This window comes from Prinia subflava, chromosome 17 (genome assembly GCF_021018805.1).
Source record: "Prinia subflava isolate CZ2003 ecotype Zambia chromosome 17, Cam_Psub_1.2, whole genome shotgun sequence".
Lineage (NCBI taxonomy): Eukaryota > Metazoa > Chordata > Aves > Passeriformes > Cisticolidae > Prinia > Prinia subflava.
In genome coordinates this window covers 13266192-13283747 of record NC_086263.1, presented here as the reverse complement: position 1 = coordinate 13283747, position 17556 = coordinate 13266192, and the positions used below count along the sequence as shown (strand labels likewise).

The 17556-nt window shown below is 47.4% G+C and overlaps 1 protein-coding gene across 6 annotated transcripts in view; it reads left to right on the top strand.

Annotated features, from left to right (window-relative positions):
- The window catches only part of RNF216 (ring finger protein 216), a 76952-nt gene that overhangs the window by 55826 nt on the left and 3570 nt on the right, over positions 1 to 17556 (top strand). For all 6 annotated transcript variants that reach the window (XM_063414517.1, XM_063414515.1, XM_063414519.1 and 3 more), the window contains 3 exons: positions 6735 to 6832; positions 9153 to 9375; positions 17150 to 17219. In XM_063414517.1, coding sequence (XP_063270587.1) covers positions 6735 to 6832; positions 9153 to 9375; positions 17150 to 17219 — 391 coding nt within the window. The remainder of the gene's footprint in view (positions 1 to 6734; positions 6833 to 9152; positions 9376 to 17149; positions 17220 to 17556) is intronic.

The window sequence follows — 17556 nt, the reverse complement described above, 5'->3', positions numbered from 1 at the left end:
TTATCATGTGGTGGTGTAAGAGGGAAGTTTCAAAATTAACTTCAGTAATTGTTCCTCCTCTCAGTCTCACAATGCATCGTTAGCAGGTACCTCTGGAAATAAGATATCTTGCTTTTATTAGCCTTTACCTTTTTGGCATCCTTGGGTGCAACCCTTGGTGTGACTTTCTGGAGTTATTCTTTAAAAATCAAGTTCCTTGTGTTGAAATCTAAATCTGTGCCTCACCCGAGGTCTCTATTGTTTCCACCAGTTCCACGGTCAGATTTCATCACTTGGTGTTGCAGCTATTGGAAGCAGCATCCCTTTTTCTGTGAGATTGTGCAGAGGATTATGTGGTAACCTGGATCTGCTCTGCTGAATTGAGTACGGGAATGTGCACTGGGGGAGGGCAGGAGGGGCAGCCGCTGAGGCTTTGAACTCCTCTGCTAGTATTTAATTATTTACCTTGGCTGGGAAGGGTAGCTGTTATCTGCAATCAGTCCAACACATCTCAAAGCTGTGCTAGACAGCTACAGATGTGCTTCCAGTAGCACGTGCTGGGATTCTCTTTTTCCCTGGGAAGGAGCAATATGACCTCAGGTACACTGATTTAGCCAACATAGTCGGTGTGAGGTCCTAGGATATTTAATCTGCCTTTCTAAAGTGGCCAAAAAGTGTTTTATTCTCCCTGCACTGCAGGTGGACTCAGGTAGGTGGGTGACAACCTCTGGGTATGTCACAGTCCACCCTGTATCCAGACTTCTCAGTGTGCTGGAGAGATGCTCTATGTAATACCAACCTGCTCAGGGCTGGGGACTAGCTTTTGGAAAAAAACCCCATAATTTTGGTGAGGAGAGCTTATCCTTGTGAGAAACACCTGTTCCTCAGCTCAGGGGAAGGCATCCTGCTGCAATGGATGGGATGCAAATACTCCAGTGCTCTTTTCTGCAGCCAACCTGCTGCCTGCACCTTTTGATGTATTTCTCACAGCCCTGGAGCTTGAGAGAAAGTAGCTTTGAAACAAACATACTTCTTTATAAACATTCCAGAGAATGAAAAAAAACACATAATTTTGTTCAAATTCAAATTAAATATGACCTTTCTCCATTGAAGAGCTGCTTCTCATCCTCAGGTTACCCTGAGTGGGAGATCAAGGATCAATTTCTTGTGCTGGTGCTGTTTCCACCTCTGGCCAGGCACAGGGTCAGTGATGCTGAGCAGCACTTCTTGTGTGAAGCTGCAGATATTTTTGCTTCATAGGTCTCTAACCACTTCACCCACACCAGCAGCTGTTCTGGCCTTTTAAAGTCAAACTCTCAGGAGGGAAAAGCTTCTTTTGGTTTGGTCTGTGTGTTTCAGAGACTTCTGAATTACAGATATGAGATAGTCCTACTGATTTAGACAAGAGGTGGGAGTTACCACACATTTCTGGTTTTGGGATTCTGTCACAGACAACCCAAACCTTCATGGGAACCAGCCTGGAAGGAAAAGGGCTTTGAGGATCTTCAGGGTCTTAGAGATGGGCTGGGACTAAAATATGCCAAATTTAACAAGAACAGACAAAACAGAAGACATTGGTTTGGGTCATTTTTTGTAATGTGCTTTAATATATGACTATATAAAAGCTTTTAACCACCCTTCTTAAAGATTGGACTCGATAGAGATGTTTTCCAATCTTAATAATTCTATGATTCTGGTCTATGTTTCTTGGTGGGTTTTGGTTATAAATGCATGTTTTCCTTATCCAGCTTTTAACTCCTGGTCACTCTTAGGTCTCTATTTTTATGCCTCAGCACATTCTTACAGCCTAGTCCAAGCCTGTGACCTCTCCCCTTGCAGAACAGCTCGTGGCAGTGCTCAGGAGAGGAAAGCTCAGTTTCTCCCCAGTTTCCCTTGCTGCTCTCTGTCCCTGCCGTGTGAGCGGCCGCCGCTGAGCGGCAGCGCTGCCTGGGGAACAGCCCAGCTCCCGGGGGAGCTCCAAACACACAGATGTCCTCCCAGCCCCTTGCTCCTTGCTCCATCATACACCCAAGCCATGGCATTGTGTTCTCCACCCTGCCTGCATTTTGTGTTTGGGGTTGGTACCTGCTGCCTGTCGCTCCCGTTGTGTGTGCAGCTCCAGGACCAGAATATTGCCACAGCAATTCACTCTGGAAGGAGCTTTCCCTGCACTGGGCAGTCAGGGATCTGTGCAGCTGGGGTCACCCCTCCCTGTCACCCCCTCTAAAGAGGGGTCTCTTACCCAAATGGATTGTCTTGGGCTGGATTATAGCCTCTTTATCCCGGCTTAACATATAGGAAATCCCAGAAACAGCCCTTAAGGAGTGTGTTCATGGGAGCTTATCCATGCTTAAAGGTTGGATTCATTTAGCCACTTCTGCATCAATTTTTAGTTAAGGTCAGTGCAGCTTTATGGACAGTGAGACTTTGTGGGGAGGAAGACTCAGTGGTTCTTTGTTTTCCCAGTAACTCATCTGGTTGGGAATTGCAGCTCTTTAATTAAAGCAGCACAGAACGGACTGGCCCTGAGGTGCTGTTCTGAGGCACTTGCATTCCCATCTGCTTTTGGGTAAAGCTTGGCCTGTTTGGGGTCAGCCTGTGCTATTGCATGTCTGAGAGCAGGAGGAAGCAGCAAATCAATCACTGGGGCTCTGTCCCAGGCTGCCTCAGCTCCCTCTCAGCCAACACCCCACGTGTGCCATGGGCAGAGACCGCTGCAGCATGCGCCTCGCCCTTCCTGGGGGATGCACCAGGATTTAATTACCCAGCATATGGAGAGCTGAGGGGCGCCCAGAGCCACACTGGGAACGGGGGCAGTGACGACAGCCGGGGCTGTCCCCTGCTGTTGTTGAAGTCGAGTTTCCCCCACCCTCCCCACATTTTGCTCAGTAAATGGCTCCGTGTAAACTCCTACGGCACAAGCCAGCACGCGGGAATGCCGTGGGCAGTCGGGCTGGGATCTGTGGGGATCATCTGATGTTTTTGTCCATGTGGCATTTGTTTAGCTTACAATCAGGAAAAGTGATTTCTGTTACTGACTCTGGCCAAGAGAGCACAGAGAGTGGCAATGAAAAGTTGATTACTTGGGATTTTTGCCCCCTGATGAGTGGACAGACTTTGGAGAGTTATTTTTAGTTGATGATAGAGTGGGGGAAAAAAACCTAGGCTGTGTTTAAAACTGTAGCATCCACTGGAAGTACCAACAGAAGTGCTGAGGAAGAAGATGGTAAATTCATATAAAACGCTCCCTGACACCTTCATTAGGCGCTGGGACAATTAACAAGTGTTGAAGTGTTGTGCTGCCCACACTAAAAGCAAAGTGTCCACCCTTGGCCAGGCTGGCCCTGAGCACAGAAAGCTGCACATCCAGCACTGACCCTGGGAACAAAGGATCCTCCTGAACCCAAACATGTTTGTGTTAATCCCGGCTGCTTCCTGGCGGGCAGCGAGAGGAAGCGGAGCCACTGCCTGTAACAGATGTACAGTGAGGAGATTACAGGGTGCGATTAAACACCCTCTCCATCACATCCTCCCTCGGCCCAGAGCAGCAGGAATGGACTGTCCCAGGCTGCCTGCCAAGCTGGGGCAGATGTAACAGGCAGTAGATTCTGAATCTCCAGTCTCCATGCCTGGTTTGGAGGCGTTTCCTAATGCCAAGACTTCTTCAGCACCTAAAGCGTGAGCTGCCTTAGCTGTACCTGCCTGCGAGGAGGAGTGGGCTGGGAGAAGGCAGAACACGTGGAATTCACAGCGTCCAGAAATGATGTATTCAGCTGAAGTGCTGTTAAAGCTAAAACAAAAATGCCCCTACCTGAGTACAGCAGGATTTACTAAGGGACCAAGTGCCAAAGAAGTTGGGAAAAATCTTTATTTTGGTGGACCGAATTGCTTTTTGGCCACTGCACTTGGAGTAGATGATTTCAGGACTAGGAAGGACTTGTTCTCTCCTTGTGGGTTTAGTTGGTGCCTTGTATTGCCATAGTCAGTCTTGGTGCCAAGTGCTGCTCTTCCTGTGGAAATAACCTAGGTTGGTTGCAAAAAATCAGCTATTCCACTGCATGTTTAGGTTAAATTAATATGGTAATGGGAGAGTATCCTCCATTATCAAACAAAGGGCTGGTTCTGAAGTAAAAGAACCCCTTGTGGAAATTGTAGAGTTCAGAACTGTCATTGTGTGAGATGTGCAAAATCCTCATCAGCCAAGTGGGTTGGGTTTGACTCAGTAGAAATTTTAAAAATGTCACTTTCCTTGGGCAAGGGCTGTGATCTCAGTTGTGGTACCGGAGCAGTAGCTGTTGTCTGAACCATGGGCTTCCTCCCCAGTTCTGTGTGAAGGGATCCAACAATGTGCCATTATTTTGGGTAGAATAAGGGGAAAAAACCACAACAGGTTCTGCTAATGACACGTGTGGTGCACATTCCCAAGCCTCCCATGGAGAGGACATGGCTCAGGCAGAGGCAGCACCAGGTGACACTCGAGAGTCGAGAAGCCACAGGACTGTCCCCTTCATGGGGTGCATTGGCACAGGCACAGCTGCCTGTGGGTTTGCAGCTCCTTGAGGACGACACAACTTGGGAGGGATCCCAGAAATGTGCACAGCTGCGGTGGCGCCCGCTGCGCCGCAGCCACGCGGGGAACCGGACACCAGCCCAGGAATCTACACAGCCGTGCCTCCTCCCTTTCTCCTTGCCTGCACAGAAGTCCCTTTTCCTGAGTGCAGGGGACAACTGTTTGGCAAATAACATCAGCCTGGGCTCCAGGGAGAGCATTGTTTCCAACAGCCACCAGGCTGGAGGCAGGAGCAAAAGGGAAGGACTTGGGCTGAGGGTCTAAGCGGCACCATCTGCTTCAGAAGGACATCGTTTGGGCAGCAGAGGAGGCTCCTGGAGTTAAATAATTGGGAATAGCAGGCTCCTGGCTGGAAAATGTGCCAGCCCTCTTGGCAAAAAGCTGTTAAATCTCTGTTGCTGGCGTGTGGAAGTGGTTCTGTGTAACAGGGCTCCAAAGGCTCTTTTTAACCCTTGGTGTACATAAAAAAAAAAACAACCTAAGGCACTTTTGATCTCAGAATGGCATGTGGCCAGGTGTTGGGAATAAAGGGGAAGGTGGGTCCTCATGGAGGTTTGTGAACAGCTCCAAGTCTGATCCTCCTGTGCCGCCAGCAGCCAGATGTGGCCTGCCAAAAATGCGCACAAAATGGTGCCTGTTTTAACAGCTTTAACAGGAAAACACAGAGTGTGATGAATGATTCATGAGAACCAATAGAACCCGAGGCATTTACTGCCCCTTAAAACCAGTGCCTGCCTGCCAAGGGGTGCATTTGCTAGGTGAGTGAGCACAAAATCCTCTGCTGAGTTTTGGGATGCAGTCACACGCTTGGCTCCACGCTTGCTCCAGCCCTAACCCCACTGTCTGCAGACACGTCCGGCTCACCAGCCAGGCCCAGGAGCCTTTCATTCTCCAGATGAAAGCACGAGCAGTTGGGCATCTCCCAGCGAGCACAGATACAAACAAGGCTCCATTTTGCATCCCCCCTCCTAGGGTGGCTTCCTTGGAAGCTTTGGCCTTCATCCTGTTTGTCTGATTCACGATCAAAAGAGTGTTGCTGCCTACGTGTGTCTTGAAGCATTTTCTTCTTTCATATCTCACATAAACATCCAATTTCTTCATTAAAATAAAATGAAGGTAATGCAATCAAGTAAGATCTGTCTCTGCAGTGGTCATATTTTGCTGATGGTGAGACCAGGGCTGGGCAAAGCTCTTTTGGGGATTTTTCTGGAGTGCAGGAGAAGAGGATGCTGCATAGCCAGATGGATTTTCCTGCCAGGGGGAAGGTTGCATCTCAGAGTCCAAGCCCCAGCCGTCCTGAAGATGAAACAGTTGGATTGTAAAACATGTACTTTTTTCAAGTCTGATCTGGATGTTTTTTAATCTTCCTCAAATTAAAGGAAAATCTCTTGTTTGACCCAAAAGAAAATTGTTTTCTTTGGCCAGCCAACTGAAAAAATCAGCTCTGTCCCCAGTGTTGGTCCAAGCTCCCTTCCCAATTGTGCCTCCACAGCAATCCTGCTCCATGCAACTTTAGCAATCCTGGATTAGAGCCTTGTTGCTAAAGAATTTGCAAGAACAAGAGAGTTTAGCCACTTGCTCTAAGTTTAGTCCAGCTATTATGGTTAAGTTTGTAAATATTTGTTCATGTTCCACTTTGGGTTTTTTGGATGTTTGTCCACATTCTGTGTTTTTCAGCTATTTAATCATTTTGTGAGATTTTGCAAAACTATATATATATATATATATATATATATATATATTTGCTTGTGTGCCTGGTGAAGCTGAGGTTTTGATGGAACTGCAGGGTTTCCATCAATGGTGGAATTAGAAGCCCTTTATATGAAAGTGAAGGATTTTGGTCAGGAAACAGATGAAGTTCATGTCTTTTGGCACCACATTTTTACCTTTACAGTCTCCTCTGTGTTGTGACTGATGAACCTGGTAGCTGTCCCATGAATTTTAGGTGATTAAAATTTATGGATTCATTTTCTATTTATTTTCTTGTGGAAAGACCTTTGGCTCCCATTGTCTGTGCCCTTCGGTCTCCAGTGGAGGACAAACCTGGAGACCACTGCACCATCCTGGCAGCCCCACCCTCACCTGAGAACCTGCAGCTTGATGGGGGGATTTTTACAGTTCTTAAAGCTGTTAGTGGTGTGCTGGGTCTTTTTTTTTATTCCTTTAATTTTGTTATTCTCCTCAGGAAACATGTCGGAAGTGCCAGGGGCTGTGGAAGGAGCACATGAATCTCACCTGTGAGCAGCTGGCTGAGAAGGATGACATCAAATACAGGACATCCATGTAAGTGAACCTCCACAAGCAGGGGAAAACAGGGAGGTGAATGAACTGGGAATCACAGTTCACTGTCCCTCAGTTCCTGCTGGCTGTCACTACCTTCCCCACGAAGGGATGGCAGAGCTGAGGGGTCAGACGGCTCCCAGGATGGGATTTCTGTCTCTGAAAGATACTTGGCAGCAGATCCAGCGGGTAATTTGAGAACGTGGGAAAGTTGTCACCAGCCCAGCCTGCTCCTCTGGCTGGCCCAGTGTCTGCAGGCTGGCACCTGGTCCCTCTCCGAGGTGAGAAACCCCCATTAGCATTGCTGGGGGGAGAAGGGAGGTGGTGTGTGGAGGCAGAGGAGTGGATTGAGTCACAGCAGGTCGTTATTACCCTTTGAAATCCGGAGTGGAGACCTGCACTGTTTGCTCAGCTGCTGTTTTGTGGGAGAGGATGTGTTTTCTTCCAGAGGCTTTTGTCTGTTTTTAACCAGTTTGTAGGAATTGTTACAAAGTGCAGTCGTATTTTGATATATGCAGATATATCCTGATTGATAGCCTAAAATCTTTTGCAGTTTGATTTCTCTCATATTTACAGTAAATGACAAAATCCTCTGCCTTTAGGAAACAAGGGAATTTTCATCCATGGAGCTAAATGTCTGGTGCAGCCAAGTGGGACTTGCCCACATTGCCCAATCCCTTCCTCTCTGATTTAGAGTCTGTCTGACACAAGTAGAAATTGGAAAGCTCCACCACTGGTACTTGAGTGACTGGTGCTTGCTCATCCCACAATCCCTAATTCAGAGCAAAATCTTCACAGATTTGATAAGACTTTTTTTTCTCTGCTGATCCCTTTCCCTGTAGGAAAGAGGGATGAGAGGGAGGAGGAATGAGTTGTCATGTCCCTAATAAGGAAAAAAAAACCAGTTTCAAAACCTTCAGCAGATTGTGTCTGTGGATAGATGAGTCTAACTGCCTGATACAATAAAAACTTCCTTTTGAAGCCCTGCGTAAGGAAAGGGAAGCCCAGCTGGATTCAGGCTAAACTTCCTGCCTTGCTCAAAGTTTCCAAAAAAAAATCTGCATCCACAGCATCCTGTTGAGTGGCAGAGGGAAGAGCAGCTGCAGCTCCAAGGAAAGTCACTCTCAAGTTGGGTTATTGTGTCTATTCTTAGCACTACTCCACATGCCTGGGTGCAGGTCACGCTGGGTGTAACCGTGTGGGAACCTTGGGAAGTTCCCACCTCACCATTCCCTGCTTCTCTGGTTGTGCTGATGGAGCAGTTTGTGGGGCTGTGTTGAACCCTGGTTCACTGCTGTGCTCCTCAAAAATACCTCCCTGCCATCTCCCAAACATTTGTTAACTTTGCAGATGCACTGAAGCAGCTGGGTGGAGATGCCTGGCTGAGGATGATCCTTCCCCAGTGTCGGAAGAATTGTGCTTCCCTCCATGAAAACAAGCTGGCTCTGCTCTGCTGTCATCAAATTTCACTTCTAGGTTGTGAATTAAAGTGTAACCTGATCTCCAGCGGTCAGAAAATTGGCCCTCAGGATGATAATTTATATTCTTAAGTCTTTTAATTAAATGACCCGGCCTTTCTTCATTTCTGTGCCAAAATAGTCTTGCTGTGAGCTGAGCCTGTGCTGGAGCATGTGTCACTGCCAGGGTGTCCCTTGGGAACAAGGACTGAGCTTCGTCCTGCATTCCCACTTGTGCTCTGTTAGCTGAAAACTCCTCTCTTAAACCTAAAGCAATAACCACTGCAAAATTTACATAGGGAATCTTAGAGAAAAGATAACGCCTCTGTGGGGAAATGTGATTATTTTTCAGTTACTGGATTAAATTTAACAAACACTAAGTAAGTCTGGAGCGTAGCAGCCAGGCTTGGAAAAGAAATATATGGTCGTGGCAACTTTGTAGCCAGAGCAACAGGCAAACATGAAAGCTAGAGGTGACAGCCAAATGTTTGCTTTTCCTGAACTTTATCTCCCTGGCTGTATTTTCCTTCAGCCAACTCAAGCATCCGTGTGCCCTTTGGCCCTTGAACTTGCATCTCAAATTCCTCCCAAGCCAGAGCCTGGTGCTTTGGCTCTCATGGAAACCAGGATCAGGGCTACAGCATGCAGCCAGTGATTGACTTTTTTACACTTATTTTGTTCTTGAGTTGTCATGGGCTGGCTCCAAGTGGAGCTGAGCCCAGACCTCCTTGGAACAGCGGAGAACTTGGGGATGGAATCAGAGGAAAGAGGAGGGGGTTAAATCCTAGCTGGGGCAGTGTAACAGTAATTTTATCACAGGCTGGTGAGTGCAAACAACCCTTTGCTAATTCTCCCTCATCTTGCAGAGAGGAGAAGATGACAGCTGCCCGGATTAGGAAGTGCCACAAGTGTGGGACGGGGCTGATCAAGTCGGAGGGCTGTAACCGCATGTCGTGCCGCTGCGGCGCCCAGATGTGCTACCTGTGCCGGGCTGCCATCAACGGCTACGACCACTTCTGCCAGCACCCCCGCTCTCCTGGGGCACCCTGCCAGGACTGTGCCAAGTGCTCCCTCTGGACAGACCCCACAGTAAGTAATGAAGGATTTTTGTGAATGATTCTCACCCCAGTTTCAATCACCGTCCACACCGGCGTGTTGAAGTACATGCATTCCACTGGGGGGAATGGTTTTAGCCAGCGCAGCTTTTACCTTTCCTAAGACAGGTAAAAAACCACACTGGGATCCTGCAGCAGCACAGAGTCACATCTGACCACAGATGTGGAAGGAGCTGGTGTTGCTTTAGGAAAAATCAGCTCCTGTCAGATGAGGGCTTTGGCTGTAAGTGCTCTGAGTGCTGTTCTGGAGAGCGAGGCTTGTGGAAGGAGCTGGTGGGGAGCAAGTGCTGGCACCAGGCACAGTAGCCAGCATTGGGATTATTGGGACTCATTCCTACTTTTGCAGCTGAGATGGTATTGGCATGCCTTGGCATCTGGAGGCAAGGGGAATTGTGGGTTTGGTGCCCAGATGATCTGACTGCTGGCTGTGAATCCTGTCACAGAGACAGACCCATCACAAAACCGTCTGCAAGCCCGGAGTTGTAGTTGGGTCCATTCTCAGGGCTGTTGTCAGCAGCTGCAGAGGGAAAGCTGGAGCGTGGAGTGAGCTGTGAGAGAAGCTGTAGTAATTTAATACAGCTCGTATCTGTGACAGGCTTGAGAAAACTTGCTGCAGCAAGTGAGTCTCTGTAAATAGAGGTCCTCAATACTGTAAATCCAGGAGCATTGGGAGGAGCAGGAGTTGAATTTCCTGATTTTAGCAAAGCTGTAGAGCAACATGAATGTGGATCTGCCTTCCCAGGGCATCTCTGAACTTCCTCTTTCCTAGCAGTTCTTTGTCTTGGGTCTCTGCAGCTTTCCAGGCTGTTCCCAGCCCCCCTCTCTGCAGGGAATGTGCACAATCCTGCATCTGCACAGAGCCAGGGAAAAGCCACTCTAAATCTCTCCCTTCTACCTCCAGGCTCTTGGGGATCTCCCAGCAATGTCACAACCAGCAGAAGCTTCCAAGTCTTGTGCTTGCCTGCTTTTATTCCCTGAATTATCCTGTCAATGTGAGCTGTTAAACTACACACAGACACCTCCTTGCAGGCACCCCTGTAGCGTTTCTGACACCTGGTTCTGAGTTTGGATTCCTGTCCCACTCCTCCTCCTTTTCCAGCAGGATGTGATTTGGGGCTGGCATCCGTTGTTCCCGTCGGGCTGCTGATTGTGCTGGGGGATGGCATTTGTTCAGAGCCAGAGAAAACATGAGGCCTCTCAAAAAAAGCTCGTACTGTACTTTCAAATAAATATATAAATAAGCAGCACAAAGAGGCCACTGTCACCAGGCCTTTCCCACCTCTCTAATTAACCAATGTTGTGGCAAAGAAAAATTTCCCACTGTCAGCACAGAGCTGGCACTGCCTGCTCTTTTATTATTTAACTATTTTTTGGATGATGGAGTGCTGGTGGGGTGGGGAGGTGAAGCTGGGTGACTGTCCTTGCTGCAGTGCAGAGAGTAACACAAAACTCAACTGTTGGCTTGAAGCTGCAATAATGGTGGGTACCTGTGTGTGTGGTCCTTCCTCATAAGGGGCTTAGGGACACCAACACAACCCCTCTAGTGTGATCTATGCTCTCATATGGGACGTGGAAAAACAAGAGTTAGCCTGGTAGATGTAAAGAAGGAAATGGAATTTGAGTCTTGACATGGAGATTTGAAAGAGCAAAAGACCATTGCATCAGTAGTGTTCTGTCCTTTGCCAGGGATAACGTCCATCCAAGGCAGGATCTTTGAAGGATCTGGTTTGAGTCTAAATCCCTACTATTTACAGCAAAATTCAAGTTTCTTTAAAATAGGGAACCTTTGTTCTTTTCCAAATGTTTAATGTTTTCCCAGTCTGAAACAATTCTTGTGAAAGTATAAGTAAACCTATTCATTAGCTTGGGTTAAAAACAAATTAAAGACAGTCCTCTAGGAATGGCAGCATCTGTTAGTCTTTGTCTCAAATGATCTTGAGAGACTAAAGCAGAGGCTTCAAAATTTCCCATAATTAAAGGTTAGTTAAAATCTTGTCCCTAAGCTGTAATCAGGCTGGAGTCTGATTTAAAAGTATTGGTGCAATATTTGCTGGCTCCGAGACAAGCTGCAGTTGTGCTGTGGTGAGCAGCTTCCAGGGAGGCCAGGCAGGAATTGTTTCATCCCTGAATTTCATCTGGAGCTAACTGGAGCCCTGCACCCCTGTAGGAGGTGCCAGGAGCCCTTCCCAGGCAGCTGCTTGGCCAAAAGTCCTCGTGTCCCCCAGTCCAGGCGGGCTCTGGCTCTGCTCTGCAGGAGGGGCTGATGCAACATTGCCAGAGACAAAGCTCGGGAGGGAGCAGAGGGAATTAAGCTGTTAGAAAGCATCCAGAGGAGAGATGGTGGAGAGCCTGGAGGGGAAGCTGTCTATTGGGTTTGTTCAGCTGGAGAAGAAGAGACTGAGGGGAGACTCATGGGGGGCTGCAGCTCCTCCTGAGGGGCAGCACGTGGGAACAGAGACAGAACCCAAGGGAATGGCTGGAGCCGTGTCAGGGAGGTGTAGGTTGGATACCAGGAAAAGATTCTTCACCCAGAGGGTGCTGGGGCACTGAAGAGGCTCTCCAGGGAAGGGTCACAGCCCCACGGCTGTCAGAGCTCCAGGGGTGTTTGGACAACACCAGGCACAGGGTGGGATTGTTGGGTGTCCTATGCAGAGCCAGGAGTTGGACTTGATGATCCTCGTGCATCCCTCCCAACTCAGGACATTTTATGGTTCTGCAAATTATCTCTGGGTTGTAGGGGCTGTATTTGTCCTGATTTCTAAATATCTGTAGCAAACCTACAGCTCCTTTTGTGCATTTCATCCAGTTTTTACAAATCCTGGGATGCAATGTGATAAATGCATTCTGGCTGTTTTGGTCAACCAGGTTCTGCTCTTGAACGTATTATTTTGAGTTTAATACCCATCTTTGGGCTATCAGTAATATTACACAGAGGGGTTTTTTTGGCTTTAAAGTTTTAAGATGTTTTCAGTAAACTCTTGAAACCCTCCCAAAGGCCCAGCATTAAAGTTCAAAGCAGAGGACTAATCATCATGAGGTGTTTGCAATTATCCCTCCTTCTGGTGTTATAAAAAGATGATGTTGAGAAAAGACTGTAAAACTTCAAATGCATCAAGGAAATGCATGAAGTGCACAGTGCTGCCTTTAGGATTTGGAGGGGAGAGGGGGGGAAGCTCCCCTAAATTTAGGATGTGGCATTTGTGGTGAGTTCAGGGTTTTTTTAACTGCCATAAAATGCCTCAATCACAAGCATATGGTTAATCCAGGGGATTCACAGACAGCCATGGATATGGAATGCCTGTTGCTAAAATAACTCTGCATTTCTTGAGCGCCGTCCCCATGCCGGCCCCCCTTTTCCTGCAGCACTGCGGATGCCCTGTTCCAGTTACAGCACAGGCTGCTTTCATCCCTGCTTCCTGCTGCATGGAGGAGCACGCCGGAGACAGCCCCTGCCTGTTCTTGCTCAGGCTCTCCGCAGCTGATCTGGGAATGATTTGAAACAAAACCCCTTAGTCCTTTGGAAGCCTCCGTCGTGAAAAATCATTTCAAGTTTATTAGGAACGGCTGCGGCCACACGTATGTGGAAAAAAAGAAGGCAGTAAAGAGGCAGAAAGGGGGAGGCAGCAGTGCTGAAGCACTTTCTGAAGTAGGGGAGGGGTTGCAGAGCCCAGAAATAGGCACCAGGACTCTTGTTTTCCCTCTTTTCAGGAGGCGGCAGCCGCTTCCTGGTGACACTTAATAATTAAAGATAACGAGAAGCACAGGAGATAAAAACAGAGCTTTCAAAAGCTCCCTGGATGGCACTTTTGTTCTGGGCAGAGGAGGTTTTATTTGGGGGGAGGTTGTCTCTGTGTGACTTGCTGAGCTTTTATCTCCTTTGCTGCTGTATTTTCTCATTCCCAAGGGCAGTTTGTTTCTCCAGGAGCTCTTTCTGCTTGTGGCAGGGCCCTGTGTGGGTGCTGATGAGGCTCCTCTGCAGCAGCATTGTTGTAGCAGGCCTCCCTGCCATGGAGAGGTGCCTCTCTTAGCAACCCAGCCCTGCTCCTCAGCTAATCCATCCACAGACCGAGCCATCCGTTCTGCTGTGATTGGCTCCGTGCTCTCTGCATTCCCTGCATTCAATGGCAGAGGGCTGAAAGGAAAAGCTTCCTCCATGGAGAGCCTTTCCCAGGTGGGGGATGGCCAGGGCAGGCTCCCACACTGCTCAGGGATGAGCATTTGTTTTCCTTGGCTACAGGCTGGGGTGCACAGAGCATCCCACTGCCGGGTCTGGGGCAAAGCTTTGCTCCTGTTTTGTCACTTGAAAACACAGCTGCTGCTAATGCCACATCTGGTTTCTGCAGATAAAGAGGGTGAGTGCAGCTCAGAGATCCCTTGCATTTTCCTCTTGGCCACCTCCCTTCTCCTGAGATGCAGCAGAGTGTGGAAGAGCCACGTTGTAGAATTGCCCTGCATTTCCTCTCCAGGAGAAAAGCCAAGTTACATCTTTGCTCAAAAAAACTAAAAAACTGCCCAGTTCTGAGACCCACCCCCAGGGTTGGGAAGCTGCATTTTTCTTTTTTCTTCTTTATTTTATTTCTTTTTTTTTTTTTTTTTTTTTTTTTTTTTTTTTTTTTTTTTTTTTTTTGTCTTGCTGTAGGCAAGGCAGCTGACAGGAAGATGACTGTTAACTTGACAAGATAAATGCCTTCAATCCACACAGCCTGTGAACAGGCCATTAAAATTATAATCTAATCCTTTATTAAGGGACTTGAACCCGCTCAGGGAAACGGACACAAGAAGCTTTTGAAATCCTTCTGCAGCCTCCACCCCATGTGATGTTAAAAGGTTTCTCACCACAAAACCAGCCATGAGTGTGGTAATGAAATCTTAATTTTCGGTGTGGGTGCTTTACCCCTCGATGAATCTGTCATCTTTCTAATTACTGTGGTATTAAAAAACAGCCTTTGGTTCCAAAGAATTAGAAATGTTTTGTGAGATTCACTAAAATAGCACCAGGAGTTCTTTGTTTATTTTTTTTTAAATTCTGACCTGCCCAGTATGTATTAGGCAGAATTAGTGGCATCAGCTTTCTTTCAGAACATCCTAAAATTATTTTGCTGTTTATATATCATCAATTCTTTTGTTCCATCTGGGACGTGGATCTTTCCTAAATACTGCAGGTATTGAACGGTGCTGTGTATTCATCACGTGCCAAATTTAATGTCAGCCTCTTAAGCAGGAAGGTGCTTGTTGTGCAGTGCATTTTTTTTGATATTAATGGATACCAGTCTTGCAGAAATACTGTTGCAAAAAAAAAAAAATTCCAAGCTGAGTCTTGGTATGTGGGATTAAGTGTAAGCACTTCTTAACCTTCCAATGGGAAAATACACTTTTATCAGCAGAGAAGCAACAGGGCTGATAAGTTCTGTTCTTGGAGATGTGTTTTGTGGTGGCTCTGCTGTGATTTGTGGTTTCAGAGCTAGTCAGGAACTCGTCATCCTGATCCAGGTCTGTTCCTGGCAGGTTTCTGCATCCAGGGTGTGCTGTGAGCCCTGCCCCTCTTGAAACCCCCGAGGGATGGAGCTGAGTGGGGGTCTGTGGCTGCTGCTCTTTGGGGGATGTGTTTTATGCTGTCCCAGGGAGCTCCAGGGGTCAGTTTGGAGGGCTGCCAGATGGGGTTTGCTGTTCCCTATTTCTCCCCAGAGCCGCAGTAATCGAATCCAGCATCACCCTGGGCCAGTGCAGCTGCTGCAGCCTGGGGCAGATGGATGTGTCCAGCCCATTAGAGGGAGGTCAGCTGCAGTTTAAACTGGGAGGCTGGAGCAGCCCTGACTGCAGAAGGGGCTGGTAAAGTTGTCTTTGATGTGTCCAATTCTGTGCAGGACTGACCAGAGCTGCAGCGTCAGGGGTAGGACAGGAAGGGGTGTCCCTGGGAAGCAGCATTTCACAGGATTAATCTTAGATTTTTGTTGGAAAGATCTTTAAAGCTCATTTTATTCCACCTCCTGCCACTATCCCAGGCTGCTCCAAGTCCCATCCAGCCTGGCCTTGGACACTTGAAGGGATGTAGCAGCCACAGCTTCTCTGGGCAGCCTGTGCCAGGGCCTGCCCACTCTCACAGGAAAGAATTTACTCTGTAATCACAGACTTAGACTACAGTAAAAACATTTTATTAAGTTAAAGGGCACATTTCTAGGCTCTAAGGTGAGGTTTATCCTCTGTGAGGAAAGGAGATACTGGGTGATCTTGCTCAGCTGAGCTTAAAATGTATTTCTTGTTACATAAACCTTTAGGTGCATCTTCTCCAATAAGTGGCAATAAAATGGGAGTGGTGGCTATGTCCACTTTCAACTGCATTACAAAATACAGTCTGAGAAGGAAAAATAAAAATGAAAGCTTTTTAAAGCTTAAAACTAAGCTCTGAGAGAGCACATCTGGGGCTGCAAAAGAGCAGGAGATATTTGGTTGCCTGTGGAGTATGCCCAGGTAGTTTTCCAGCCAGGAAAACTGATATTTGGGGAGTAGTTAGGCATTCCATGTAGGCTCAGAAGAGCCATTCTTCAGCAGGTTTATGGAGACAGATAGGCTGTAATTAACACCCCATGCAAGCAGCCTGCTTGGGAGAGAAAAAAAAAATAAGCATGTCCTGGAAAGTCTTAATTTTAACCATAGACTCACAGAATAATAAAAGGGAGGGAAGTATTGAGTTTTTGGCTTTCTGCACATCAAGATAACTTCAGTCTCCCAGGGAAACCTTATCTGGTGGTGGAGGAGGGGACTTCTCCACAAGCTTCCCAGGCTGTACATGTACAGGACTGTCAGCTGGGGACTGGGAAGCTTAAAATCATTTCAGTGTAGCTGCATGCACGAAGCATATTTTAGATTTAGTTCCAGAGCACTCTTCAAAATAAGGGTTATTTTTCATATTAAGAGTGTTCAGGAGGAAATTTGTGTGTTTTGGCAGTACTGAAATTAGGGTGACTAAAACAAGCAGAGTCTTGTGCTTTGTGGAGTACTTGGGGCTCAGGGTTCCAAACACTGTCCTGGAGGTTTGGCTGCTCTCCCTGAAATCTCCAGGTTTGGTTTCATCCCCACAAACATGCAGAAACTCACCTGAGGCTTCATTGCCTCATTGGATCTCACTGATTCTCCTTTGAGTTAAGATGATGAGAGGCAGAAGGACAATTTCAATTTCTGGCTTGTCCTTCTGTTCTTAGTGAGCAGCAGCCCTGAATATTCTTGCTATAACCTCTAGACAGACATTAAAGAAACATATTTCGATTTATGCCCTTCTCAGAGTTACAGATAAGATCTAAATGGCACCATTTAGCTACTAGAGCCAGGATTTAAGTTGTGTTAATTCCAGCTGTTGGGCCAAAAACTCTACAAGTGCTAGGATAATGTAAATATTTAATAGACTATTGCCATTAAAAAGATTAACAGCTCTTCAGAGGGGTGGAGCCGGGTCGCAGTCCTCTGGTTTCCATCAAGTCAATGAATTTTAGTGCTGATCTCCCTGGAAAGCTGATCCAAGCATTGTGGTCATACTCCATAGAGTGCAGATTATTTGTGCTGCTGCAGTTCCCCCATCACAGCTTTGCTTTTGGGTAAATGTAGGCCAGCCCCAAACGAGGACAATTCAGGCAAATTAGTTTCTCTTGGTTTTCCCTGTGAAAATGTGCTGGAAAGAAAAGCAGCATTGAGAGAACAGAAACCTGCTGCAATAGGGATTATCCCACTGATCCCTGGTATTCCTTGATTTCTAGGAAGATGATGAGAAGATAATTCATGAGATTCAGAAGGAGGCTGAAGAGGAGCAAAGGAAGAAGAACGGGGGTAAGTCACTGTGGGGATCCGACTGAGGATGGGTGATGGGACAGCACAGGGTTCCCAGCTACTGATGGGTCTCTGCACCTTCTCTGGGTCCTGTTCCTCCTGAGAACTGGTCTGTTTTTAAAGTGCTGCTGCCTGCAGGCTTTTGCTGGGATTGTGAGCAAGCACAGGATTTGTGTGCAGCTCTCACTGGTGTTGTGGAGGTCTCTGCTTGGCAGAGTAGCAGAGGGGCAGCAAAACCTCTGAGCTGCGTCGTGGGGGGCACAGGGGCTGCCCCACACCCCTCAGAAGGAAATGTTCCCCCTTTGTGGGGTGGTGTCACTGAAAGGAGCCAGGCTGG